Source organism: Molothrus ater, chromosome 22, assembly GCF_012460135.2.
Source record: "Molothrus ater isolate BHLD 08-10-18 breed brown headed cowbird chromosome 22, BPBGC_Mater_1.1, whole genome shotgun sequence".
NCBI classification, from domain to species: domain Eukaryota; kingdom Metazoa; phylum Chordata; class Aves; order Passeriformes; family Icteridae; genus Molothrus; species Molothrus ater.
The window spans coordinates 1,555,295-1,582,822 of NC_050499.2; the positions used below are offsets into that span (position 1 = coordinate 1,555,295).

The 27,528-nt window shown below is 52.8% G+C and overlaps 1 protein-coding gene across 3 annotated transcripts in view; it reads left to right on the forward strand.

The window, feature by feature from the left end:
• Positions 1-7,058: 7,058 nt before the first annotated feature.
• Positions 7,059-27,528, forward strand: part of KIRREL3 (kirre like nephrin family adhesion molecule 3) — a 398,993-nt gene continuing 378,523 nt past the window's right edge. For 2 of the 3 annotated variants that reach the window (XM_036397362.2, XM_036397363.2), the window contains exon 1: positions 7,060-7,248. In XM_036397362.2, the coding sequence (XP_036253255.1) occupies positions 7,188-7,248 (61 nt within the window). In that variant the 5' untranslated portion in view covers positions 7,060-7,187. Of the gene's footprint in view, positions 7,249-27,528 lie in introns of all 3 variants that reach the window. The other variant, XM_036397361.2, reaches the window with a different exon arrangement.

Below are 27,528 nucleotides of genomic sequence, written 5' to 3' on the forward strand. Positions count from 1 at the left end.
CAGGCTGGGTTCAGGTTCTGTGGTGATTTCAGATCACACCTGAGCCATTCTTTGCCAGCCCAGCTGATCTGGAGCCAGTCCCAGGAGACTCCCGGGCGTTACAACCTCCCCCTAAACACAGGGAGAGCAAAACAAGGGAAATTGCCTTGTAAAAACCACAAGGACTTTGGGCTTTCTCCTTCTGGCTGGAGCTCTTAAATTCAAGGCTGGCTCTGGAGCCTGCGCAGTCCCTGGCAGACTTGAGAGACAGAACTTTTCTTCCCTCTCCTCCTTAGCATAACAATCCCTTGTTAACATAATAAGATTAATTCTTGTGCTGCAATCAGGAAGCCACACTTTCACCGAGCCCTAAATAATATCATTCCCTTGCCACGTTTATAAAGTAGCAGGGGTTTTTTTTCTTTCTTTTTTTCTTTTCTTTTTTTTTTTTCCCCTTTGCATTGAAAAAAAATGGAAATCTTGTAATCTTGAGATAAATATAACGGTGTGGAAGCTTCCCATTCTCCTCCAATCTGATTGCAGTGGCAGCAAAAGGACATGGGCCTAATTAAAGTGCCAATCAAGCAAAAATGGGATTCATTGTTTTTATACAAATGCTCCGTTTAACCCTTTGCAGCTCGTTCATCATTTTCTAATGCACTGCTTTTTATCTCCTCAGCAAAAAAAAAAGTCCAAGCCAGGTTCCAGAGCGAGTCTGGAGGATGAAAAATCGCCAAAAATGATATTAAAAAGCAGAACTGGTGATGAGGACAGTGTCCAACAGCCTCAGCACATCCTTGCCATCGCATTTTGCTGCTGCCAGCTCCCCTCCTGCAGCCACCGGAGGAGCTGCCGAGCTCCCGCCTCCCCTCCAGCGGCCCTGCCGAGCTGGGAAAGTTCCGTGGGACAGGAAAACGCCAGGATCAGACGGCAATTCCCAACAAGCACCAAGGCAGTCCAGAGTCTGTCATGTTCAGCCATGCAAACAGCGACCTTACCCGAGTTTTAGTAGTTTTCCAGTGGATTGGGACGGTCTGCCCATATCTGAATATCACAAATCACCTCGGGGCAGGTGTGGAGGCTGAAATCTGGCCCCAGTGCTTCTGTAACACCAGCAGGACATCACTGAGACAATCCCAGGCACATCTGGGCACATCTGGGCAGTGAAACAGGAGCTGGAATTCCAAAGGCTGGCTGGTGCTCCCTGTGTCAGTTCACAGCAAGGAGTGCTGGCACCGTGGCAATTCCCTCTTATCCCAGGAAATACCTTGTGGAGCTTCACCCTGGGGTTCCAGAGCCATCCCTCTGCATCACCAGCTCCTCAGAGGCGCCCCATAAATCCCAATTTCCAGCAGCACACCCAGCCCATCCGTGCACAACAGCCCAGCAGGTCCAGCTCGGCTGCTTTAACCTTGCATGGCAGCGGCCGCTGACAGGGAGGGGAAGCAGCAGAATGCAAAGCACAGCATTAAAATAACTTTGCATTAAAAGACCTGCATGAAAGGCAGCCAAAAAGCCTCCAGGGAATGGCCTGGACACTGATCTGGGTGAAGTTAGGAAGGGCCTATCAAGAGCCCTGTCAGGGATGGGGTTGGGCCACCTCTGTGCCTTTGATCCCCAGGGTCCCCATCGCTGGCTGGGATGGCCCCAGGCTGTGAGAGGAGCAGGGTGCCTGTGGGAGGCATGGCAGGGATCCACAGATCATGGAATGTCCTGAGCTGGAGGGACCCACAGGATCATCCAGGGCAGCTCCTGGCCCTGCCCAGACCCCCAACAACCCCACCCTGGGCATCCCTGGCAGCGCTGCCCAAAGGCTCCTGGAGCTCTGGCAGCCTCGGGGCTGTGCCCATTCCCTGGGCAGCCTGGGCAGTGCCAGCACCCTCTGGGGGCAGAACCTTGCCCTGATCTCAGCCTGCCCTGCCCTGGCCCAGCCCCAGCCGTGCCCTGGCTCCGTCCCTGTCCCAGGGCAGAGATCAGAGCTGCCCTCGGGAGGAGCTGCAGCCCCTGAGCTCTGCCCTCATCTCCTCTGCTCCAGCTGCACAATCCCAGTGCCCTCAGCTGCTCCTCCTGTGGCCCCTCCAGATCCTTTCCCCTCTCTGTGTCCCTCCTTTGGACGCTCTCCAACAGCTGGAGATTGATTCATTTGGTGGGGCCTCCCCTGCCCCCAGCACGGGAGCTGAGGCTGCCCCAGGCCCAGCCCAGCAGGACAGTCCCTGCCTGGCCCAGCTGATGGCCCCAGGGCACGGTGGCCTTTGGGCTGCCAGGGCACTGCTGCCTCATGCCCAACCTGCCCTCACAGAGCTCCCAGGTCCCTTGCTGTGGTGCTGCTCTCCAGCCCCTCATTCCCAGCCTGGCCCTGCACCCAGGTGTGCTCCAGGGGGATCTGGCAGGGCCCTGGGAGTTCACTGAGCTGCTCCAGGGCAGGCTCAGGCTGGAGAGCAGGGAAAGCCCCCAGGGCATCGCTCACAGCCGTGATGGAGCAGGAGAGGTCCCAGTTCCATCCCTGCTCCTGACCCCCAGCTCCAGCCTTGCCCACAGCCGCTCCCCTCAGACAAAGGGGGGGCCAGGCTGGCGCAGGCAGCTCTCCCCACCAGAACCCAAAATGCCATCAGAGCTCTTTTCTTTCTTGTTTTTAACCCTCAAAGCTTCTCCCTGCCCTCCCCTGGCTGTTCCCAGGCCCTGCCTGTGGCTGCCCACATTGCTCCAGACCCACTGCACAAGAGCTTCTGCGAGTGCCGCAGGCTGAGGGGCCTTGGCAGCTCTCCACATGGCAGGAACAGGAGACAAGGAGAGAAAAGAGCCCAGGCTCTCCCACTGATCTGCTTCCCTGGCCTTCCCTGGGCTGTTTTCAAAGAGGATCCGGGGGGAGCTGTGGAAAGGGACTGGCATTTTTGGCTGGGGTTGCTCTGGAAAGCGAGGCAGCACCAGAGCTGGAACACTCAAACTCCTCTCACGGCCTGGGCAGAGGGGCAGCAGAACTGGGGAATTTGGAGAGGCAGCTGCCTTCACTCTTGCAGGGAAAATCAGTGGCAGCAGTGTCTACCTGGGGCCAAGTGAAAAGGTTTTCTTTTTTTCTCCCTGTTTTCTGCCCTCTCCAAGAGCAGGGGAAAATCAGGGAAAATCAGTGGCAGCAGTGTCTACCTGGGGCCAAGTGAAAAGGTTTTCTTTTTTTCTCCCTGTTTTCTGCCCTCTCCAAGAGCATCTCAGCAATGGGGTGACCTCCTGGGAGATCAGCCGTCAATTGGCCCTGGTTTGCTGGTAGGAAAAACACAGCCCCAGTATCCCCCCAAAACCCCAGCCTGCCATCCCCGGGGATATCCTTGGCACCTCCACAACCTCTCAGCCCCAAAACTGCAGCGAGGTCCTGCAGGGTGGGACAAGGGCTGTGCCTCTCTCCTGCTGTTTGGAGGGACAGCTGCACCTTCCTCCATTCCTTTATCCCATTTTTTGCTTTCCAATCAGGACTCAGCCTACCTTGGAAGCATTTGTGCTGTGAGCAGGTGACAAATTGGGAGTGGTGCTCTGCAGAGGGGAAACTGAGGCACGAGGGATGTGTTTCCTTAAAGCCTGGAAGGCTTTAAGCCTCTGAAACAGGAGCAGGAAAACCTCCAAGTCCCAGCTCCATGCTTTTCCAGCAGGACTCTGCATAGCTTTCACTTGTCATGTGTATTTTTAAATGACAAGAAAAAGATTTTCTAAACCAGGGAAACGTGATTATTTTCCTCTCTCTCTCTCTTCCAGGTGCTTGGCTTAGCGTTGTAATACCACAAGAATGAAATCCATCTGAGTTGCTGTTGTCCTGCTGCTTAAAACCCCATTTTCTGTCAATATTGCTTCATTTTGATCAAGCTGCTTACATGTTTTATATTATTCTCTTTTTTCTCCCCCCTCCATTTTGCTGCAGCATTTTCAGAACATTTTGTTTCTTGCACTTCACGGTAAATACTTCTCAGTAAATAGCCTGGAAGTAAGAGAGGCAAAGGCACGAGAAAGTCTGGGCTTTCATTGTTGTGGTGTTTCATATCTATTACACTTGTCAATGTGGAATATTAAAAAAAAAAAAAAAATAGGGGGGAGCAGGGGGGAAAAGAGGAATTTGCCTGTTTTATCCCCAGTGATAGAGGGGGGATAAAAGGAGGAAGGGAGAGGTTGAACATCTGCTCTTTCCAGCTTCTGGAACTGCCCTTTGCCTTTAGATACTGCCCAGGGCAGAAGTGTGACCCCAGATTCCACAGGGGACACGTGGACACGGCCCCAGCATGCCCAGGTGGGGAGCAGGGAGTGCAGAGGGACCCCACGTGGGGTTTGCAGCTGCAAACGCACCCTGGGCCCAGCACTGGGGCAGAGCTGCCAGCACCAGCTTAATATTCCTCCCCAAAGGCTGCTCCCCCCAGCTCCCTGATTTTCTCAGCTTTTTAATTGGAATGATTCATTTCCTTCCACAACACAGAGCAGATTTAAATGAGATATCCGAGAGGAGCAGCTAATAATCAGTTTGCACTCGATTTGCTCTCCTGAATCAGGTGGAGAGGAGCTGATCTTGCAGGACGCTGCTCAGGCTGCAACAAGCCAAAATTATGTCAAAAAGCTGATTTTTTTTTTTTTTTTTTTTACATGCCTGGTCCTCTAAATCAAATTTGACTACCAATGTAGTTGAAACCACAGAGGTAATCAGTTAATAAAACTTCGCACTTACCTGCTACTTCCACTCAAGGATTTAAAGCCCTTTGCAAAGGTCAGTATTGCAATGATGAGAATTTTCCAGCTGAAATGTTTTCACTGGGAAGGAGAAAGAAGAAGGAAAAAAAAAAAAAAAAAGGAAGAGAAAAATATTCATGATTCCTGGAAGTTAAAAATTCTGCTGTTTTGGATGCAGGCAAGGAATAATATTTTTTGTGAAAGGAAAAGAAGAAATTGCCATGCAAATGTTAATGGTGTTTTGAAGCTTCACAGGAAAGCCTGACTTGTGTAGCAGCCTTAATATACATTAGTACCCCTCGTCTGCAAGCAAACAACATTTTGCAGAATAAACTGAAACACAACAGGGAGAGCCTTGGAATTATTTAGAAATCTAATTCCCACTGAAATCAGGCACTGAGCAATTTATTCCACGCACATTTAAATCAGTGCTGCTGCCAGAAAAAAACACACCAAAAAATGCACCACCTGTAACCTGCCAGGCACGGGGACACCACTGCAGCTGTGGCCACTGCCAGAATCCCTGCCAGGGCTGGAGGTGATGTCCCGGTGGAAAATGCATTCCAGGAGTGCCAGTCTCCCTTGGAGTGGAGAAATGCAGGAATTGGACAGCTCTGAGCAGCCAGCCCCACTTCTGCACCTCTTTCTCCCAGGGACACGAGCAGGCAGGGATGGGCAAACCAGCACACGTGGACAAACCCAAATAAGCTTGATTTCCTTAGGGATGCAGGCTAAAAATAATAATAAAAGCTCTTTAGTTGCAGGGTGACTCCCCCTGCGCTGAGAGCAGAGCCTGTGTGCGGTGCTTGTGTTTCAATCAATAAAACTCAGCTCCACGCTGCTCCTAAGCCAGGTTTAACCACCTGGCACCAGTTTAGCTTGTTAGCACAAGTGGATTTTAGAAAGTTATCCTTTTTAGCCAGCCCAGGACTGGTAGCCATGATTTGACCATAGCTTAGCCATGGTCCCACCAAGGTAAGCAGGAAGCCCCAGAAGAGCAGGAAGAGCTGTGCAGCCTTTTTTCCAAACTCACCTTGCAGTAATTAGAGTCCACAGCTGTAATTACTTTCTCATTTTGGTTTAATAATTGCCTCAGCCATCCCTACATGCCCCTCAGACTGGTGATGAGGGAGGCTCTGGCATCAGTAGGCGTCTAAAGTGTAGTGGTAAGCAATGATTTTATTGGGTGGGTTTGATTTTTGGGCACTTCTGCTCTGCCCCCAAACTCCTGCTGGGTGAAAATTAAAATAAAGAAGGTTGAAAAAACCCAAAAAAGATAAAAATGGTGATTAAAGGAGGGAAAAGGCCCTTTTGTCCCTTTACCCAGTCCTGCAAAATGACAGCAGGAAGTGCTTGCACAGGGTCCCCCCCTCACAAACAAAACTATTGGGGGGAGAGGTGTATTTTTTATTTTTCATTCCCAGCTCCAATGTATGTTTTCATGGAGGTGTGAAGAGCTGCTGCTCCCCTCCAGGAGGAAATGAGGGTGCAGCTCTGGGGGTCTCGCAGAGGACTCACCCCCCCTCCATCTCCAGCTCCCTCTGGACTTGTGGGAAGTTGTTGGATATAATTTATCTCCAGGGGGGTGGACACGACATACATACACACATTATGTCCCCCTCTCTTTTCCTGGGATTTTGGGAGTATTTTTGAGATCATTCCCCTGTATTTCAGGACGAGGCTCTGGGTACCCCCCAGGAAGGCACAGACTGTAGGAGGGCTTTTCTTATTTTTCATTCCCAGCTCCAATGTAAGTTTTTATGGAGGTGTGAAGAGCTGCTGCTCCCCTCCTGGAGGAAATGAGGGTGCAGCTCTGGGGGTCTCGCAGAGGACTCCCCCCCCCAATTTCCCCTCCCTCTGCACTTGTGGGAGGTTGTTGGATATAATTTATCTCCGGGGGCGGAGGGGGATGACATACACGCATTAATGACATACACACATTATTGACATACACACATTATTTCCCCCTCTCTTTTCCCGGGATTTTGGGAGTATTCCCCTGTATTTCAGGGGGAGGCTCTGGGTGCCCCCCGGGAAGGCACGGACTGTAGGAGGGGTCCAGGGGTGCCGTGATCGATGGGCACCGATCCCCCACACCTTAAATTGACCTGGGGCGGGCAGAGCCGTGCAGGTGTTCGCGCTCCTGCTTTAGGTGCCCCGTTGGGGCGGCGGCAGCTCCGGGAAGGGGGCGAGCATCACCTGAGGCAGGAGCATCCCCAGCCCACCCTCACCCCCTGGCTGCGCGGCGCTTTGGGGAGGGGGCGATGCGCGCTCGTTCCTCCCCGCTGCGCGCAAGTTACTCCCCCTTTCCCCGGCACTTTGGCTCCCTCCCCTCCCTTCCCCCCCCGCTCCAAAAGCCGGGCTGCGCCGCCGAGGCTCCGCCAGTGAAGGCAGCGCTGCCGGGGGAGGGAGGAGCTGGGGGGGCGGCGATGGAGCGGAGCCGGCGGGCGGCGGCCTGAAGCCCCCGCCGGCAGCGGCAGCGGAGCCCGAGCCCGAGCCCACCCTGAGGAATGAGCGCTCTCCAGGCTGACCTGCTCCTGCTGCTGCTCGGCTGCCTCCTGCTCAGCCACGGTAGGACCCCGCACTTTGCGAGCGGGGCGGACCCGGGGGGGTCCCCGGCTCGGGGTGGGGTGCGGGGGCTGCTGTGGGGAGAAGGGTGCGGGGGAGAGACAGGGAGGATTGCAGAGTTTTTCCCTCCTGCATCCCCGCCGAGGCGCCTTACCGTTCTTTCCTTTAAAAATAAGCGAAAAATCTTTAGTATGCAAATGAGTGCTTTCTGTTCCAGCTCGGTAAATTGGATCGTGTTTGTGTGTAAACACGGCTTGGCTGAGTAACAGCCCCCCCCCGGCCCCCATCGCCGCCCGGTGCTCCGCCCGGTGCAGGAGGACGATGGATGCTCAGTTTCGGTGCAGCGGAGGAGCCGCTCGGGCTGGCGGCAGCGGCTCCAGCCCGGGGACAGGAGCCTGCGGCTGTGGAGCCGGGCTAGGGAGCGATTTGTGCCGGGGGGCTGCGAGGAAGGAGAGTTGTTCCAATGCGGGCAGCCCGGGGGAGGTGGGCACCCCGCGGGGGTGTCACGGCCCCGCGCCGCCTCCCCACGGCGCGGGCAGCAGCGTGGGCATCGCAGGAATGCACCCCGCAACTTTACAACCTGCTTGATTCCCACGCAAAAAAAATAAAAAAAAAAATTTAAAAAGAAGGATTTGTGAAGGGGGTGCGTTTTGGGAAGCTGTGTCTGGCATGCTGCTGTGTGCCTGCTCCCTGGGCTATCTGTCACCTGTGGAGAACGCTGAGCTGCAGCCAGACCCCGGCTTCGCCTCTGTGCTGCTCATCCCCCCAACGCCGGTGTCAAATCCCATCTGTGTCACGCCGCCGTGGTCCCCACGCCAGCTTTTGTGAGGGTACGGCTTGGGGATGCTTGGGAAAAAAAAGAAAAAGGGATAAAAAAACCCCAAACCCACGCAGCCAGTCCATCTGTTGATTAAATGAAGGATAAAACTTTTGGAGAGAGTAGTGCTTCTCCACGGGCAGCTGGTTTTTTGCTCAGCCAGACATTAGTGCTGAACATCCCCCACCATACGCTGGGTTTCACCCTATTCCCCGAGCAGGGACGCCTTGTTTGTGGCGTCTGTGCTCCTGGTTATCCTTCCCTCCTCTTTTCCTGGGCTCGGATGTGATGTTGGGCTCCTACACTGTCCTCCCTTCCCCTTTTCTCTTCCCCTCACTCTCTGCTTGTACTAATATTCCTTCGGGGAGGAAGCTGTGTTTGCATTTGCCTTTGCTGCTGCACAAAAGAAACCCACTGTGTCCTCCGTGTGGGTTTCTGGCTGAACAAATCTGAACTCTCCTGGTACAGCAGGGCAGCGGCGGGGCCGGGCACGGCAGCGATTTGGGAGCTGCTCCCGGCCTTCTGCACCCTCCCTGCTCACACGGACCCCGTCAGTCCCTGCAGGTCAAATGGCACTTTGCTAGCGGGGCTGGAGAAGTTTGTGAGCAGCATCCAGCCGGGATTTGCTGGGTTCTCCCCCCCGCTCCTTCCTTTTGCAGCCATGATTTTAATGTGGGTTAATGCACTTTTTAATAGCGCTGGTGCTGGGAAGCCACGGCGGCTCCTCGGCTCTGCTGCCTGAGCTCAGCTGGTTTGACTCCTGCAGGATCGTGCAGCTGGTACCTGCTTATTCATGCCGGGTTAGGAGGCACAGAGAGTGCCTTGCAGAGCGTTTTCTCGGCTGGTTTCTCTCTCCAGGATGAGCCAGGAGCGTTTCTGTGGAGTTGCCGCTCTCCGTGCACCACAAAGGTGCCGTCGGCAGCGCCGTGGCTCTTCCCGTGGGGTGAAACCGTGCAGGGCATCCCTAAAAGGGTTTAATGCACGGGATTCCTGCAGCCACAGGGTGCTGAGGGGCAGGAAAGGCCTGGGTGGAGGTGCTGAAGCTGCTTTTCCAGCAGGTGTGTTGTGTTTGCCTCCCCTCGAGCAGTGTCCAGATGTGGTGGCACTGGCTGGCTGTGACAAAGGTGTCCCTAAGGTGAGGGGAGGGACACCCCCTTTACCTGTTTCAGGGGGGATGGGATGCTGTGTGGAGACCCACGGGGCAGCCCTGCCTTGCCAGGAGGAGCTGGTGGTCCAAAACTCACTTCAAGGGACAACCTAAATCACTTGGCTCTGCCCTTCAGGAGTTTCAGGAGCTCCTTTTTGTGGCCAAGGGGCAGGCAGGGCTGTGTTTTCTTGTCAAAGTGGCTTGAAGGGATTTGCCATAATTAAATCCCCCCAAGCCAAGGGCAGCAGGGCTGGAAGGATCACCTGTGCTGAAAAACCTCACTTGGGATCTCTGGTCTGAACAATACTTAACAAAAAATCTCCTTATCCCAAACCTGCCCAAAAGGACATTTTCCATCACGGGATTTGTACACCTGTGCCCTTGGGTTTGTATTTCATGGGCATCCTGGTGATATCCTGGCATCCTGCTGTTCATGCAGGCTGGAATTTGGGCTTCCAATGCAGCTGGCAGGAGGAGGAAGGAGGAGGAAGCTGCTTTGTGCTCCTCTCTGGGGCCGTGCTGCACCCAGGCATGGCTCAGCCTGGGAGGGAGGAGGATCTGTCCCACAGCTCACTGCTCCAGGGGACCTGGGCAGAACAAATTGCCTTCCCTGGAGCATCCTCTCTTTCCCTCTTGCAAATGGTCTGAAGCAGCCAGTGCTGGCTGTTTCTGAGAGTTGTTGGGTCAGTGCTCCAGGGCTGCTTTGCCCTGGTACCACTCACTCTTCCACCCCACCCAGGCTGCCAGGGCCAGGCTTTGGTGGGAGGGAGAGAAAGTCCCAGCACTTGTGGCCTCCTGTGGAGATGGGATGTGTGGGACCCTTGGTGGGAAGGAACTGCTGGTGCCATGAATCTGCCTGGGGAATAACTCACCCATCCCTCCCCTGCTGCAGTGCCAGCCAAACTGGGGGAGGCTGGAGACAACTGGGGAAGTGTCTCAGTGTGGGAGCTGGGGCTGTGGGGAGAGCAGCACTGAAGACGAACCTACAGCCACCCCCTCCTCTCACTGACCTGTACTAGGTGGATTTGGCAGCATCTTAAATTTACCTTGGATGGGAAGATTTCTGCCTGTCTGGGGCTCTCTTTCCAAAGGCATGTTTGCTTTCCCTCGGGGTGATGAATACCGAGTTCTCTGGGTGTTGCAGGGTATGTTTTTCTCCTTCACAGTTCACTTGGTTCCTCCCTGGAAGCAAATGCTTTACAATCTTCTGTCAGAGGGGCCTGTTAGCAGCAGCAGTGGCTCAACTTCCCACTGGCTCAGCAGCAGCCCCCAGGTGGAGAAGGGTGAAATCATGCTGATGAGAGAAACCAGGCCAATTCCACCCACCAACACTGATTAGGACCAAGAGATGAGGTTTTTCACATCTTGGGGGTGGTTAGTGGGTGATGGGGAGGGAAAGTACAAGCTTTGGGGTGCTGGGAGTGTGTGTGCCAGAGCTGGGGCACTTGGGGGGTTTCTGAGTCTGACAACCACGACTCTGTCAAGGAAAAGCCTGGAAATCTGTGGCTGTGGTCCCTCTTCCATGTTAATTCCCCTGCCATGTGGGGAGCAGGGCAGCTTTGCCAGGGAGTGTGTTGGGCTCTTCCCTAAGCCCAGTGCCATTACTGGGAGCTGTTCAGGAAGTACAAAGGAGTGGAAGCACCCAGTGAGCTTTGAAAATGATGGTGAGGAAGAGCTCCTGAAGCCCAAGAGGTCACACCTCAGGATATTCTGTGGTTCTGTGAACTGGAAATGGTTGAGTAGAAGACAGAGGTGGTTTGGAGAGTGCTTTGTGAGGTGCTGCTGGTGGAAAGGTGCAGGCTTGGCAGGGGCAATGTGTTCACAGCTGGGCTGCATGGGAAAGGAACTGAAATAAGCCTCAAGATAAAACTGGTGTGGTCCAGTCTGTGCTGTCCCAAAGGAATGGTGCAGAATTGCCTCCTCCAACACCTGTTTTAACACAATTTAGGTTTCCCATCTCCCATCTGCACCTCCTGCGGTGAGAGCCACGTGAGGACCACTGATGACTTTGCTCAAATCAGCTTTTCTTGCAAGGTTTCAGCTCTCAGAAAAGCACAGGAGGGAGGAGCTGGGGTTTTGCTCAGGTGCCCTGTGCCAGAGGGAGGGGAGCTGGGCAGATGTTCCCCCTCAGATGTTCCTCCTCAGAGCTGACACCACCTCCCCACCAGCCTCCCCCTGCCAAGGTTAAGCAGAGGTGCCCAGGCAGTTAATGCACAGCGCATCTCAGGCTGATGTCGATTATTTCTGTGCTTTCCTGTTGGTTTAGGGGACACCAACTGGAGTCTGAACGTGCCTAGAAATCCCTGACAGGTTCCCAGCACCGCGTGGTACTGGCTCCAGCCGCTCCATAGTCGGACTGCAAACGTCAGGATAAAAAAGCTCTGTGCTCTTCTTTCTTTTGTAGCTGTAAATAAAGGGGGGATAGGCCAATGTGCCCCTTAGGTTGTGAGCTGGCTGAGGATCAAGGGCTTTGAATAAACTGTTTTCTTCCTGAGAGCAGCCTGTGATGGAGAGTGTGGCTGCTCCAAAGCTCTGATTTAATGATCGGCTTTGCGAGTTTGTACAGTGCTCTCAGCTCCTCAGCACGCTGGGTGCAGGGGGCTTTATGGAAATGCTGCTGGAGAATTGGCTTTACATCACTTCCAGAATCCTTCCAGTAGGATTAAACAGCTTCTATTTATTTATTTATTTACTTTAAAACCCAGCAAATTTATACCAACAATTGCTGAAGGCCCTAATTTATCTTCTGTTCAGATGCAATACAAGTCTTTCCTTTGGCTTCATGGAGAGCCACCTCTGGCCAAAGAGAGCGACAGAGCCACAGTGACCATGTACAAGCTTATTGTATAAATCAATAGGTAGTGAAACAAATTGGTTGTAAATCAGTCTCTTATTTGCTGAGATTTAAGGCCTTTGGTGGAGCTGTGAGTTTTTGAGGCGGTCTGCCCTGCCTTCAGGGCTGGCACATGGCCTGGCTTTTGCAGGGATGTGGGAACCCAATACTCATTTCAAACGTGCCAGGAGATGTGCAGGGTTTCTTGGCTGGGAAGAAATAAAGTTTAAAACCTGTGCTCGTCTTTCCAGGTAAAGGTTGAGCAGCAGCATCCTGGTGCTGCTCAGATCTCGTGGGTTCCCATTCCTCCACTGCACCTCATGGCACGTCTGTACTCCAGACTGCTCAAGGTGGAAGAGGAAAAGTATCCATTTCTGAATTGTTCCTTGTGGTAGGACAGAGAAAATGCTGGGATTTGGTCTTGGAAACGGTGGCCTACCAGATGTCCTGGTTCAATATGCCCTTTGAGTGTAGCCCAGCCTGTTTATTCATTGCCTTGCTGGCAAGACCCACGCTCAAGTGTTTGCCTTTCCCTGGTGGCAGCAGCAGCCTCCAAAGTGGAGCAAAGGAGCTGGAGGTCGCTTGGCTGTTACATGGCTCTTCCTTTTACCGACTTGCATTAAACAGCTTAAAATCTAAATGTGCTTTTAGTGCCTGTGAGCGATGGGCTCTGGGCGTCCTGCCTCGGGTAGTGTCACATGCTGGGGAAGTGGGAGGTGGAACACTCGCATTGTTAAATTCAGATGCTAACTTGGGGATAAGATCTTGTCTTAATGTGTTCATTCAACGCCCCCACTCGCAACAAAAGCTACAGCAGCTCTTGGTCTGCTGCATTTGGGGTGGAGCAGGATGTAATTGGTTTTTGAGGGCTTTGCCATAACTGCTGCTCATTAACCATTGATGCAGGCACGGTCAGACTTTCAACTTGGATAATACATGCTGTCTTTTGTTTGCAATTACTTTGCGCTGGGTGGAATTGCCTCGCAGGTTTCACATGTGTGTGGTCGTGTGGTGGCTAATTCACCTCCTAAGGGCTGCTGGATTTATGTTCTGGGCTCTGGGGCTGTCATGCTCAATATGAGGCAAAGGCAGTGGTGAACACCCTGCCTGGCAGGGCCGGCTCTGGGAGGATGCAGCAGCACCTCCTGAAGGTTTCAGGAGCCTCCTGGGTGAGCAACCCCAATGCTGTGGGAGGGGAAATAACAGAGAAAATGTTCAATAATGTGGTTTTTCTGAGGAGCTGTGCCCAGCAGGACACACTGCAGGTGAGAGGAGCCCTGCTAATTATGAAATATGCACCAATGGTGGAAGGGATGAGCTCCTCAAACTTCCCCATGGATGAGGGATCAATCTTTGTGCTGTGGGCCCTATGTAAGCATGGAATGTGAGTGGAAGAAGCCACAGGGTTTGGAGTCCCACCTTGCATTTTGGGCAGGTTATCATTAACCTTATATCACCAAACTCATTAAAAGGTCAGAAAGGAAAGGCCTGATTCCCTCTCAGGTGCCTGTTGTCCCGTCCCTCTCCCACCCCCAGCATAAATGAGTATTCAAGCAGTCTGCTGCCAGTCAGTGAATGTCAATATTGGATAAGTGTTTCCTTTATATCACTGCAATTTAGCATAAGCTGCTTGGAAACAAATGTCTTCCATAAGCATGAGGTGTTTCAGTAAGTACACAGTCAACATTACTATGAGGATTAAATAAATGTCAGCCCCACTTGTATGCTCAGCAGCGAGTTAAGACAGCCGAACTTGCATAATGGCCAGCACGGCAGGAACAACAGCAGGGATTTTGAGAGTCTCTGGAAAAAGTGGGATGGAAGGAGCTGCTGTGGATGGATCTGAAGCCCCTGGATCAGGAGGGGATGTGGAGACAGGTGCAGAAGCTCCTTAGAGCAGGGGTAGCTGATGATGGGAAGGAATCCTTCCCTGTGGGGGTGGTGAGGCCCTGGCACAGAGGAGCTGTGCCCTGTCCCTGGGAGTGCCCAAGGCCAGGTTGGATGGGAACCTGAGCAACCTGGGATAGTGAATGTCAGCCCTGGCCATGGCAGGGAGGTGCAATGAGATGCATTTCAAAGTCCCTTCCCAAACCATTCTGATTCTATGGTGTGGAATGCAGAGAGGTGCATGGAGCTTCCTTCTGGACAACCAGGCCTGCTCATTCTTTGGTGCTGGCTGCAAACCAAAGATGAAAACGTGGTTTGGCCAATATTGGCTGGGTCTGGTGAGGCTGCTGGCCCAGGAGGAGCAGGCTGCTCCTGCAGATCTGCCCAGGTGCCCAGCTGGATCTGCCTCTGCCTTTCCCAGTGCTAACTGGGAGTTGTTGGCTGCAGCTGGTGAGACCAAGGATGAGGCTCAGCTGTCACTGCTGTGTGACAAACTGCGAGCCCTGATTCAGCTCCAGCTCAAGGCTTCCCAAAGCCACAGAGATGAGGAAAGGGTGGCACTGGTCCATGCTGGCAGTGCTGTGGGGCCTGCAGGGAGATGGTCACCTCTGGCTGCTCTGCCTTCAGGTGTTGGGTGAGAGTTTCTCTCTGCCCAACAGGAAAAGGCCTCTGGCTTCTCTAAAAGTTTAAACCCAGCCAGCACATGGAGATGTTGCTGAGGCAGCCAAGGCTTGAATCTTTCCCTCAAGCTGTGTCTGCAGGAAAACCCTGCTCTTTCCACTCCTCGCTCTGCATCTTCACCTGTCACCCTGAGGTGTCACTCGGTGCTCTCTCGGTCAGGCTGTGACAAGTTCTGCCAGCGAGGAGAAAACCCAGGGAGTGTGGTGGGGGCTGAGCTGGCTGTGCTTCCATCCCCGACCATGCAGAACCGCTGCTCTCTCCCCAGCTGGCAAGGCGCTGACTGCAGCCACTTGTTCCCAGCTGCACAAAAATAACTGGAGACAAAATCGTTATCACTCACACGAGCCTTATCAGCTCCTCCGATGTCTGCGGCTGCCTCCACCCTGCGAGCACTCATTCCCCTCGGTGTGTGTGTTTAGTGCCCGTTCAGGTGATCCCAGCCACAGCTTTCCCGAGGATTTTCGCCTCCTCACCCGCGCGGTTCCAGCGCCGGAGGAGCAGTGCAGGACACGGGGATGGCCCCGGAGCGCCGGGGGTGCACGGGGCGGGAATGCCCGAGGGTTGTGGCCCCGATCCCGGTCACCGGGCGGGAGTGCCCGAGGGCTGGGCCCCGATCCCGGTCACCTGGCGGAGCTGGGCAGGTCTCACCCTCAGTGCTGCCGTTCAGCCTGGCGGTGGCAGCAGCCGCGCTCGCATGGAGGAGCCGAGCGCTCCGCACGCACCTGCCCGTGTCACCTCCTCGCAAAGGGACAAGGTGACCGCTGGGCTCCGGGGGTGCTGAGGCCACCAAGCCTGGCCTGGGGCACCGCAGCTGAGGCCGTGCCCTCGGAATGGAGAGGGTGTTTGAGTGCTGGGCTGGGAGGAGAGCTGGGGACCCTCTGAAGGTGCCACCCCAGTGCGGGGTTGGACACTTGAGGTGACCCTGCCTGGAGCACATCGTGTGTGAGTGCCGTGGGCTGCTCCGCAGGAGGAACGGCCGGGGGGTGGGAAGGTGCCACAGACATCTTTTATGAAAAATCCTTTCCTTAGGATTTTTTCTCCTGAGAAGCCGAGAGGCCTCAGGAACAAAATGTAAACATTGATTATCTGCTGCTGTGGAATGCAACAGGTGATTGGTCTCATGTGGTTGTTTCTAATTAATGGCCAACCACAGTCCAGCTGTCCAGACTGTCTCGGTCAGTCACAAGCCTTTGTTATCATTCTTTTTCTATTCTTAGCCAGCCTTCTGATGAAATCCTTTCTTCTATTCTTTTAGTATAGTTTTAATATAATATATATCATAAAATAATAAATCAGCCTTCTGAAACATGGAGTCAGATCCTCATCTCTTCCCTCATCCTCAGACCCCTGTGAACACCATCACAGGAGGGGACTTGGGGCTGTCTGACCCAACTTTGAGCCCCCCACAGCAATAAATGCACCCAAGGGGTCTCTGCCCTCCATGAGCAGCTCCACCCCTCCCGTGGATCCTGTGGGATGCCCTGCAGCAGGGAATGGCTGCTGCTCCTGGTCTGTTCTTGCTCTCTCCCCTGAGCTAATCCCCGGAGTGTGATTCAACACTCGCCTCTTTTCCTTCTGGCTGTGTCTTTAATAAGCCAGGAGTGACGGGGCCACCCCCCATCCTCCACAAGTGCCTGAGAAACAGAACCAACAGATGCTAAAATTAGGCACAGCTGTTTGCAGTGTTTTGTCCTCCTGATCACAGAGTCTGACACTGTCTGTGCTTATTCCTCATCTTGTCCAGACACTGAAAAGGTTTAAGATATCGAAGCTTGGAGTGGCTGTAAATTAACTCTTTCTGTCTAAGCTGAAGCTTGACTTACTGATGGTAGATTTCTTGTGATTTCCTTTATTGGCCCTTCTAGTAATGGGAATTGCCAGGGAACAAGACAGGGTCTTCTCTCTGTACCTGGGAGACAACACTGCTGGTTTGGACTGCTCAGGATCTCCCCCACCAGGGACCAGGGGAAACATCTTCAGTCCTGCTGTCCCTCAGCCTTTATGTGCCTAATCCCTGTTCTATGTGCAGCTGGGATAACCTCTGCAGCCCAACTCAGCCTCTGCACACCTAAAGTTGTCCCAGTCCAGCCCCACACCCTGGCCATGGTCATTCCAGCCCCACACCCTGGCCATGGTCATCTGCTCTTGCTTTGGTGAGGGGGATGGTTTTCTGGGCATTTTTGGTGCATGCAGGCTGTGTGTTCATGGTTTGGGTGTTGGGGTGGGTGTCACCCCAGGGCTGCTCTCTGCCTCCCTGCCAGGTGTGTTTGGCCTGGCAGTGGCTGTAGGGAGCATTTTGGAAGGAGGTGGCTGTCTCTGTCACCTGCCACCCCTTGGAAAACATCCGTTCCCCTCCACTGGGGTGGCACCAAAGTGGAGCTGTAACACTCTGGAAAGGGCAGCAGGAGGAATTTCATGGCAGAGCTGAAATGTCTTTCCTGTCAAGCCTGGAGCAGGGTACATGTCCCTGCTGACAGATCTGCGCTGATGGCAGCAGCACAGCTCTTGGGCTGGCTGTGTCGGGGTCTGCACGGGGTTGTGAGTCTGAGGGGTCTTTTCTGTCTCTGTGTCTCTCTCCCGAGGCAGCAGCGCCTGCTGAAGATTCCTCTTGCTCCAGTCATGCTTAAAATGATAATGTTGGTTTAAGATAGACACTTGTGATAAACCGGGGAACACGGCGCCCTTTGAAATCCTCAAAGCTCTCTCTTGTCAAGAGGCCTGGCTGGAAAGGCAGAGCCAGAGCATTCCAGGCTGTTCACATTGCCACAGTTCTGTCTGACCTGCTCCTAAGGATGCTGTGCCTCAAGAGAGCTGCCACCCCTCACCCTCCTCCCCTCCTGGCTGCAGCAAGGTGGCGTCTGCCACACCTGGGCAGCATCTCTGTGCAGCTTCCTCTGGTCTCCCCACATTGCCTCTGTTCACTCTCTCTGTGTTGGAAGCAAATCAGGAGGGGAAGTGCTAAAGGAAGGCTGCTTTGTCCTGGGGAGGAGTAGAGGTGGTGGGGAAGAGTGAAACATCTCAAGGAAAAACACCACGAGCAAGTGCCAAGGGGTTGATGTCCCTTGGTGGTGTCTTTGCAGGGGAGGTTGGAGCAAACCTTTCATCCAGCACAGTGATTTTTCCCTGCAGCAGGGAGGTTTCTCCCCGTGGTTTGGCTTTATCCCAAGGATAGACAGAAATCTGTGCAATGCTCTTAACCCCTGCAAGTTTCTGCTGACTCGAGCAGATCAGAGTTGTTGTCCCAGTGGGAGCATCTTGTTCAAAATCAGGAAGAAAAGTTGAACTTTTGAAACTTGTAGAGCAGGAAACGTCCAAGAGTTAGGGATTGGAGACTTGGAAGTAGACTTGGCAAAATACCACCTTTTGATATCTGAAATTTTAACATGGAGTGTAGGAAGGGTTTTTTGCACAAAGGATGTTGAGTATCCCTGTGGTGGGTGAAGGGGAAACTGTTGTAAAAATCATTTGTCTGCTGATTGCTGGTTTTTCTCTGGGACTTGGAAATGGATTTCAGGTCTCTTCTTGCCTTTGGCCTGGCCAGTGAGCCACTGTGGTGGCTCTCTGAACATCCCAATTTGTCACAGTATATTGAATTCTAAACCAGTGTTAATCTGATCTGTGTGTCTGTAAAGCATCTTGTGTTGAGTTTGATGAAATTAGATTTTATTGTCTAACACAGTTTATTTCTCTTGGTCTGCTTGCGTGCTTTTATTGCCTGTTCTGCTCCGCACCACGAGGCCATGGTGTGCCAGCATCTGCCTCACTTGCACAGCTCTGAAAGCACCTTAAAACCAGCCCCTAATTATTGGAAATATGGAAAGACTCTGAGGGTGCCAATGATATCAGTCTGGCACTGGTGCATTGAGCAGGTAAAGAAAGGACCTAAGAGGCAATTGAAGAGATTGATGGGCAGTAATGGGGATAATTTTAATTTTTGTCCTGTGTTTTTAATAAAGTGATTGACGACAGGCACAGCTGGAGCCCCCGTGCGGAGACCAAGAGATGCAGTTAAATTACAGAGGCTTCTTAACTTAATGAGGCCAGGTAATAAAAACCAGGCATAATGAGCAAGGTATAATAGTACTATAATGCTTAGAGTGCTCTCACCCAGGGCCGAGCACGGAGAGCTTGGGAGGAGCTCACTGCAGGAAGGGCTGGAATGGGAAACCTGGGAAGGACATTGGGTGATCCCACTGGGAGGAAGGGCTTTCCTTACTGGGGAAGGATCTGGAAATGGAAACCTGGGAAGGCTATTGGGTGATCCTATTGGGAGGAAGGGCTTTCCTTACTGGGGAAAATGAGGACTGGGAGACTTGGGAAGGATATTGGGTGATCATAGTGGGAGGAAGGGCTTTCCTTTCTGGGGAAATATCAGGAATGGGAGACTTGGAAAGAATAGTGGATGATCCTACTGCGAGGAAGGGCTTTCCTCCCTTGGGGAAAATGAGGAGTGAGAGACTTGGGAAGGCTGTTGGGTGATCCTACTGTGAGGAAGGGATTTCCTTACTGGGGAAATATCAGGAGTAGGAAGAATATTGGGTGATCCCACTGGGAGGAAGGACTTTCCTCCCTGGGGAAGATGAGGAGTGGGAGATTTGGGAAGGATACTGGGTGGCCAAGTGCTAACCCAGGACTGAATAAGCAGGTGGAGCACCAGAAATGATTGATCCTCCCCGTGCTTCTGGTTGTATTTGTGAGGTTTGGGGCAGCTCTGCTCCAGGTTTTATTCACTTCTTGTAACCCTGGGGGAGTCCATGTGGCCCTTGTTGCTACACGGATGGCATGGCCAGAGGGTCAGACTTTGTGACTGAAGGAAAAGCAGTGGAAATGTAACAGCCTGGAGGGAGGATGTGCAGGGCATTGGTGGATGGGCTCAGGAAGGTTGGCCAGGGCTGCACCAGGCTGATGCCACACCTTGGTCTGGAGCCTTGGCAGGGAGGCTGCAGCAGCTGGACTGGGACCTTGGTGGGGGTGGAGATGGGAAGAGGATTAGTGTCTGCAGAGCAGTTGGGTGTCTGCTGCTGCTAAATGTGGTTAAACTTGAGCGACTCCTAATCTAATAATGAAAGGAAGAGAAATAAGTGTTCTCAGTGATGCATGCCCCTCACGGTAAGTACTAATTGAAAACAGATATTTACTTTAAAATGAAAATGTAATACGATAATGGTGGGTTGAGAATTTCACACACGTAGGAGGGAGAGATGAACATGCACAGCCTCCCATCTTCTCTGCCAGGCTTGGAGTGTCCCTGGGAGCAAGATCTCCCACACCACCGCCTGCTGGGCCTGGGAGCCTGGACAAAGGGCCTGGGGCTTGGGCTGGAGCAGAGCTCAGCCTTACTCAGCTAAAACCAGGTTCAATGGGGGTCTCTTGAGCTGACCTTGGTCTGCAGAGGACCTTCCAAGCTGGGCTTCTGTCTTTCCCCCCACAGCTTGCAGAGCCTTCCCAGCCAAATCTCCATGGGAAGGAGAGGTGGGGTAGACTGGGGGAGCATCACCTCCCTTGTCACTGAGATGGGGACAGTGGTGGTGACCCTCTTCCCGATGGTCTCTGCTGCTTGAGACGCCCCTTGCTGCCCCTTTCTGGCTGTCCTGACCCATTTCCCTGGCTTGGTGGGTGGACCTGGCTAATGCTGCCTTTTGGGAGCTGCTGAGGAGCACTGGGGACACCTTTGCTCTCTCAGGCCAATCTGAACGGGGGCTGATCCCTTGGGGAAACCCTTGGCTGTGAGTGCTGAGACTACAGCCCCTCTTGGTGTCTGTTTGTCCACCCTCCCCTCCTCTCCCTGAGCCAGTTTCCAGCCAGCAGTTGCTCCAGAGCTGGGGTCAGGATGCTTTTCCAAGTGTTTGGAGTCAGGATGCTTTTCCAAGTGTTGGTAACAAAGCTCAGTGCAGCGTGACTGGTGGCCATTAAAGGATCCTCCCCAACAAGAGCCCCCCCAGCGCTGGAACCTTCTGAGGGAAGTAGCCTGGCCCTAATCCCTTTGTGCAGAGTTCCTGCTTGTTTCTTCCTATGGGTGCACTTGTATAATTTGCATTTTGCACTCTGATCGTATGCATAGAATTCAAACTGAAATGGGGCTTGAATACATTTGCATGCTAATGAGGCAGTGGCTTTATTTATTTATTTGGAGCCCTCTCAAGCAGGCAGCCATGTGTTGGGGAGCAGCTCATGCAGCTGTCCTGCTGACAGATCTCTGTGGCAGCACGAGGAGCCTCAGTTCTGTCCCAAGACCCATTTTGGCCCCTGTGCCCAAGAACCTGAGGCTGGTGGCTCTGGTGGGCTCTGGTGGGCTCTGGTGGGAACCCTGTGTGGAGATCAACAGTTCCAGCCCCCTGAACTACCCAGAGATGCCTCTTTAGGTCATGCCAGTGCTCACGGGGTGTGGGTGAGACATTTCTGTGCTAGTGCACCATCTTGATGGTGACTGCAGAGGTCCAGGGCAGAACAACCAGAGCCTGTCCCCGTTCTCTCCATGACTTTGGGGCGCTGCCCACAGCTCCCCGTGCTCCTCCTCTCTGTTATGGGGCTGTTATTGCTGGTGTCCTTGGGCACCTGCCCCTGGCATGGGCCTTGGGCTGTGCTGCCCATCCATCCCCAGCTTCCCTTGGTGCTGCCCTGCTCCACCCACGCTGTGCTGCCTCAACAGGAGCCTCCCAGCCTCTTGCAAAGCAATAATGAAGAAAGTTTGGAAATGTTGAGAAGGAGAAGCCAAGGGCTGGGAGAAAATCAGTTCCCAAAACTCCACAGCATTACTGGGAGGGGGAGAAAGACACCAGAGCCCCTGAGTTGCAGCACGGAGTCCCTTTGTGCCCCACAGCCACACCCAGAGTATAGCTCTGTGCCCAGCCTTTCCATGCCAGCTCTCCCTCCCCAGTGACTCCTGCTGCAGCTGAGCTCCTGGCTGGCACAGGGAGCACTGGCCAAGCCAGGGCTCCTGAAATGGCAGCAGGAATTGGGTCACATCACCGTGCCCCAGGAGAGGGAGTTTCTCTCAGAGCAGTCTGCCTTCCAGTTATTATTTTATAGAGGATGTTAGAGGTTGATAAGGGAGCTGTTCTGACTGCCAGTGGGGCTTATTTGGGGCTTATTGTGTGCTCCAGTTTGTATTTTAATATAGTCAAAGGTGACTTACAACTTTAATATTAATTTTAAAACTGATTGCTCGAGTTGGTTTTTTATCTATCCTAAACCAGATTAATCTCAGCCTTTCTTGATCCTGTTGGTAGCTTTTCTTTCCCTGGCTGGAGCCACACGTGGTCTGTGTTGCACCAACAAAAGCTGAGGAGGAAGATGTTTTTGTGGCAATAAATAATTGTCGCAGGGCTGCTTTTCTTCCAGAGAAATCTCGTCTCTATGAGCTCGACAATGGCATCAGTGGGAGCTCTTGCTTTTGTCCAAGGCTCTCCTCCTGAGCGTGCAGAGCGGGGCTTTGCTGAACAACACCTGGCTTTGTGCTTCCCATAGAAACTCCTCCCTGCTGTTGTGTTTCTCCTGGTTTTCCAGGCGCTCCAGAATCCGTCTCCTCTTGTGCTGCTTTGTGCTCTGGCTTTACAATTCCTGGCACGCTGGCTCTGCTGCTGGCTGGGTGTTTTGTGCCCAAGGTGACAATATTCTGTGGCTTGGGGAGGTGGCCTTGGGGTAGCAGGGTGTGTGGAGCTGGGGTTGGGTCCTTGTCCCGTTTCTGGCTCCTTGAGCACCCTTGGGCAAGGCTGGAGGAGCCAAGAGCAGCCAGAGCTTGGTGATGTTCTGCCTCTGGGTGCCAAATTCCTGGTGGTTTGGGCATTTGCTGGGTACTTTGAGTAAATGTCACACCTCTTAAGGTGGCCATTTAGGTACCCAAAACTGAGCTGCTCTCAGCAAAACTCAGCATTAAGCTGGGCTGCCCAAAGTGGAGGCTGGTGCTCTCCAGCAGTTTTCCAGGCAACTCCAGAAGGGTTTGATTTAGCAGAGACCATAAAACCCACCCAGTTCCACTCCCTGCCACAGGGACACCTTCCCCTAGACCAGGTTGCTCTGAGCCCTGTCCAAGCTGGCCCTTAATACTTCCAGGGATGGGGCATCCCAATGACGTGGTTTAAGTGAATCCCCTTGACTTCACTTTTGGACTTGATGACCTTAAAGACTTTTCCAGTCGTAACAATTCCATGATTCTCTGACTTCTGCAGGACACTCAGTGACCAGCTGTGCTGCTGTAGATGCCCTGGATCTCAGAGCATCCTTGTTGGTGCTGCCAGTCTGTGGAGCATTGGGGGGTGCTTGATCTTTGTAGTTGGAAGAAAAGGACCAGAGTCATTGCCCTGGACCCCTGTGGTCATAAAGCTTCATGTCCTGAGCATTGGCCAGGCCAGCCTGGTACCAGTGGCACCAATGAAATCACCCCAAATACCGAGTTTACAGTACTGCTGTACCCCTGGGAATGATTGCTGGAATCAAATGCTCTGTAAACAGCCTTTAAATTTTCATGGTTTGTGTGTGGAAAAGCACTTCACTGATGGTCCATGTTCTCCAAAATACCTCCCAAATGCTGCCTGTACAATTTCTCCTGCCAGCCTTACAAAGAGCTGCGTTTCAGAGATTGTTATTCCATGCACAGTGCTGTAAATAAACACACTGGATGGGTGGGCTGGAATCTGAATGAGCCGAGTTCATCTGACAGTGGCACGTGGGGGGAACTGAGGCACAGAAGGCTCGTGTGACATCCATGAGAGTTGGTGTCACAACCTGGGGGAAAACAGGAGGATTTGTGTGCTACAGCTGCCCCTGGTCTGTCTGTTCTGCTGTTTCAACCCAAGGTGGGGGAGCACCAGGTACTGAGATAAGACAGTGATAAGACTGAAGAGCCACTGAAGGAAAGACTTGACTCCGTGTGAGAATGCCGAGCAGCAGCCGCATAAATCCCATTTGTTTTACATTTCAGAGCTTAATGAGACAGAAATCGCATGGCAATTGTCACATGTGAAGGCAGAGATTGCCGGTTTGCATTTAACTAAAGCAAGCACCGTATGCGGCACGGGATCCTCACTCCTGCAAACTGCTCAGCACCAATCCTGGCTGGAAATAACCAACCCCCCTGACAGCCACACCACATTCTCCTGGAGGTCCCCAGCCTTCTCCAGAATACTCAAATGTCACATTCTTTGTGTAGAGAATGGTTGGGTTGGAAGGGTAGTCAAGTCCAGGAACTGAATTCTTCGTGGTTTCTCCAGGATGTGGGTACTGAAAACCTCCTCTTGGAATGATCTGTAGGAAGTTTAATCAGACTGAGGGCAGGTGCTGCAACCCCCAGGATCATCCAGGCTGGGGATGAAGGGATGGAGAGCAGCTCTGGGAGAAGCACTTGGGGTGCAGGTGGGGGAGAGCTGGACAGGCCCTGGCCCAGAACCCCCCTGTGCTGGGCTGATCCCCAGCCTGGGCAGCAGGGCAGGGGGGGATTCTGCCCCTCTGCCCCCCAGCTGAGACCCCACCTGCAGAGCTGCCTCCAGCTCGGGGGTCCCAGCACAGGAAGGAGCTGGAGCTGCTGGAGGAGCCCAGAGGAGGCCACGGAGATGCTCCAGGGCTGGAGCCCCTCTGCTCTGGAGCCAGGCTGGGAGAGCTGGGGGTGCTCACCTGGAGAGGAGAAGCTTTGGGGTGAGTGAACTGTGGCCTTCCAGAGCCTGAAGGAATTGACAAGAAAGATGCAGAGAGACTGTGGACAAGGAATGGAGTGACAGGACAGGGGAGAATGGCCTTAAACTGAGGGAGGGTGAACTCAGATATTGGGAAGAAATTGTTCCCTGTGAGGGTGATGGGGACCTGGAATGGATTTCCCAGAGCAGCTGGGGCTGCCCCTGGATCCCTGGCAGTGCCCAAGGCCAGGCTGGGCAGGGCTTGGAGCAGCCTGGGACAGTGGAAGGTGTCCCTGCCCATGGGGTGGAACGAGAGGATCTTTAAGGTCCCTTCCAACCCAAACCATCCCAGCATTGTGTGCCTTGTCCTCCAAGGGGTGCAAACCCTCCTGGAATCGTCTCCAAGCTGTGTTAACCATTGAGCTCTCCCTGGTTTGGCACTGCAGACCTGTAGCAATTTCAGATGAGTTGAACAATAGAAGGATATTAGTGCCAAAAATGCATTAACTCGGGTAACTTCCTTCATCTCTGCTAATTTGTGCCTTCACTTTCCAGATAATGTTCATAAATTGCTAAAGCAGTACTTTAATATTAACATAAGCTGCAGTCTCTGTGACAACTGTTACAGAATGGGCTGTTTGCAGCTCTGAAATTGATTTTTTTTCTTTTTCGCCCTTGTCTGTCTGAACTGAAAAACTGAAGAAAACATGCTGTATTGGGTTAACCAAAAACATGAACAAAAATAATTTTTTCAGGTCAAATAGAACATTTCATTAGTTACAATATGTTATTTTGTTCAGATTTTAAAAACCTTTTTTAAAGTAAATTAACTTCAGAGGTGTCTTGGGTGGCGAGAGGAGAATGTCTAAATGTTTCATGTGGAGGACAGAATGTCTAAATAAACCACTCACTTCTGACACTCACTCCTCCCCTTGCAGGCCAAATGGGTTTGATGGGAATTCATGAACATCTTTGCTTGACCCACATCCGTGCTGGAATTATTGTGCCAAAGACACAGGGGGAAGAGTTAATGAGTCATTTTTTAATGGATATCTCAGTAGGTGAGAGAAGGACTGAAATTATCCATTTGAAGGAATAATGGGACCCTGGTTGGGTGACTAAACCCTGCTCTTAATCATCCTGGGGGCGGTGAGGAGGGGAAATTGGGGCTTGGAGCATCCTCATCAGATAAACTGGGGGGGAACAGCATTTTGCAGCTGGCCTAGAGCTTTGGAGGGGGATGAAGGACGGAGGGATGGGATGAAGGGAAAAGGTTCTTCCCCTGGAGGGTGTCAGGCACTGAACAGGGAATGGCACTGCCAGAGCTCCAGGAGCCTTTGGACAATGCTCTCAGGGACAGGGGGGGATTGTTGGAGTGTCTGGGCAGGGCCAGGAGTTGGACTGGATAACTCTGGTGGTCCCTTCCAAGAGAGGGAACCAAACCCCGCTGACAATCCCTGGTGTTGATCCTTCCTCATCCTGAGGGGCCCTGTGAGGCTGTGGCTGGTGGTGCTGGGTTCCCAAACCCTGCTGGCCCCTGCATTTCACCAGCAGTTCCTTCAGTGTGTTGAGTGCTCCTGGTGAATCCTTACCAAGATAATAGAGACCTTCTCAGTGCAAAGGGAAACTCCCCTTCCCAACATCCCAACTCCTTTGTTCACAGAATCACAGAATTCACAGAATCACTGGGTTGGAAGAGACCTTCAGGGTCACTGAGTCCAACCCAGCCTCAACCCCTTAACTAAACCCTGGCACCCAGAGCCACATCCAGGCTTTGTTAAACACACTCAGGGATGGTGACTCCACCACCTCCCTGGGCAGCCATTCCAGAACTTTATCACTCTTTCTGTAAAAAACTTTTTCCTCTATCCAACCTGAATTTCCCTTGATGAAGCTTGAGGCTGCTGTAAAGCACTTGGAGAAAACCCTGTTGGGATCTGCTGCTGTGGTGTCTAAAATGTGAAGCGAGCAAAGCCTGGTTGGGAAATCATTCTGTGGGACCTTTGTAGTGTCCAGGTCTTGTGCTGAACCAGTGCTGTTTTTCTGGGCACATCCATTTGGATGCATCTCCTCCAAGTTAGCACGTGGAGCACTGGGAAGGCTGTGATCTCTTTTAGTGCAGTAATTGAGCAATCGCATTGTTCTGGACATAGCAACTAATGATTTTTTTCTGTATGATAATGCATCTTCATTACTCTGGGGAAATCATTTGCTCCTGTGAAGACAGGCCTCTCATTCCTGGGTTAAGGGGGAAGAGACTAATGGCTTAATTAAAAGGTTGGAGAGAAAAATTCATCTTAACCCTTTTTGTGTGTGTTTGAAGCGTGCTGTGGGTAGAGAGATGCACATGCAGGCGTGGCACAGCCTTCATCTCAGAGAGTGTTTGGGACCAGTGGACACGAATTCCAGGTGTCCATCCATCACCTGTATCTCCCACAAGCCACCTGCCCCCTGGAATGGGCCAGCGAGGGCCTGAGCTGTGTGTGCTCGTGGCCAAGGCTGAGATTTATTCCGTGTGAAAGGGGAGCCTTATTTAAATCTGCACATTTTGCAGGATGTGAAAGCAGCTCCCCATAATCTACAGCCCTGCTGTCCGCTGGGAACGCTCCATTAGCATCTTTCATTCCTGCAGTTGGATGCTTTGCAGCTCCTTTTAGCAGTGATAATCCAGCAAAGGCCCTGTGTTGTTCACACTGCAATATTTATGGAGCCAGCCTTCCTTTGAATTTCCACGCTGGCTTTGGCCAAAGGCAGAGAGAAAACACAAACAGTGGCTTAGAAACACAGTAGTCCAGGCTTTGCCCTTGCTGGGATGTGGGGCTTTCCAGAGGCCTGCTTGCAGCTGATTTGGTATCTTTGGGGAAGGAATAGGAAGGGCTGAGTGTGTCTGACAGCAATTGTGCTCTCCCAGCCTCCATCTCAAGGGAAATCATGGTGCAAAGACAGGTGAACACCCCATAAGCAGAGGCAACAGGACCAGTGAGTGACCCACTGGAATTTTCAGGGCGCAGGGGGCCTGCATCCTTCCCTCCAAGCCTTTGAACAGAGCACTGGCAGTGCAGGGCATCCCTTTGTGTACCCCAGAATCATCAAGGCTGGAAGAGATCTCACCATCACCTAATCCCCAGCACCACCACAATCAATCCCCCCTAAACCACATCCCCAAGTGCCACATGCAGAACACTTTCAGAGATGGTGACTTCCCCTCCCTGGCCACTTCCAACACCTAATGAGAAAAGCCATCCTGCAGGGGAGCAGGGCCTTCCCTGGGCTTGTTTTGGGTGAGCCCTTCTCAGGTGGCTCACAGCTC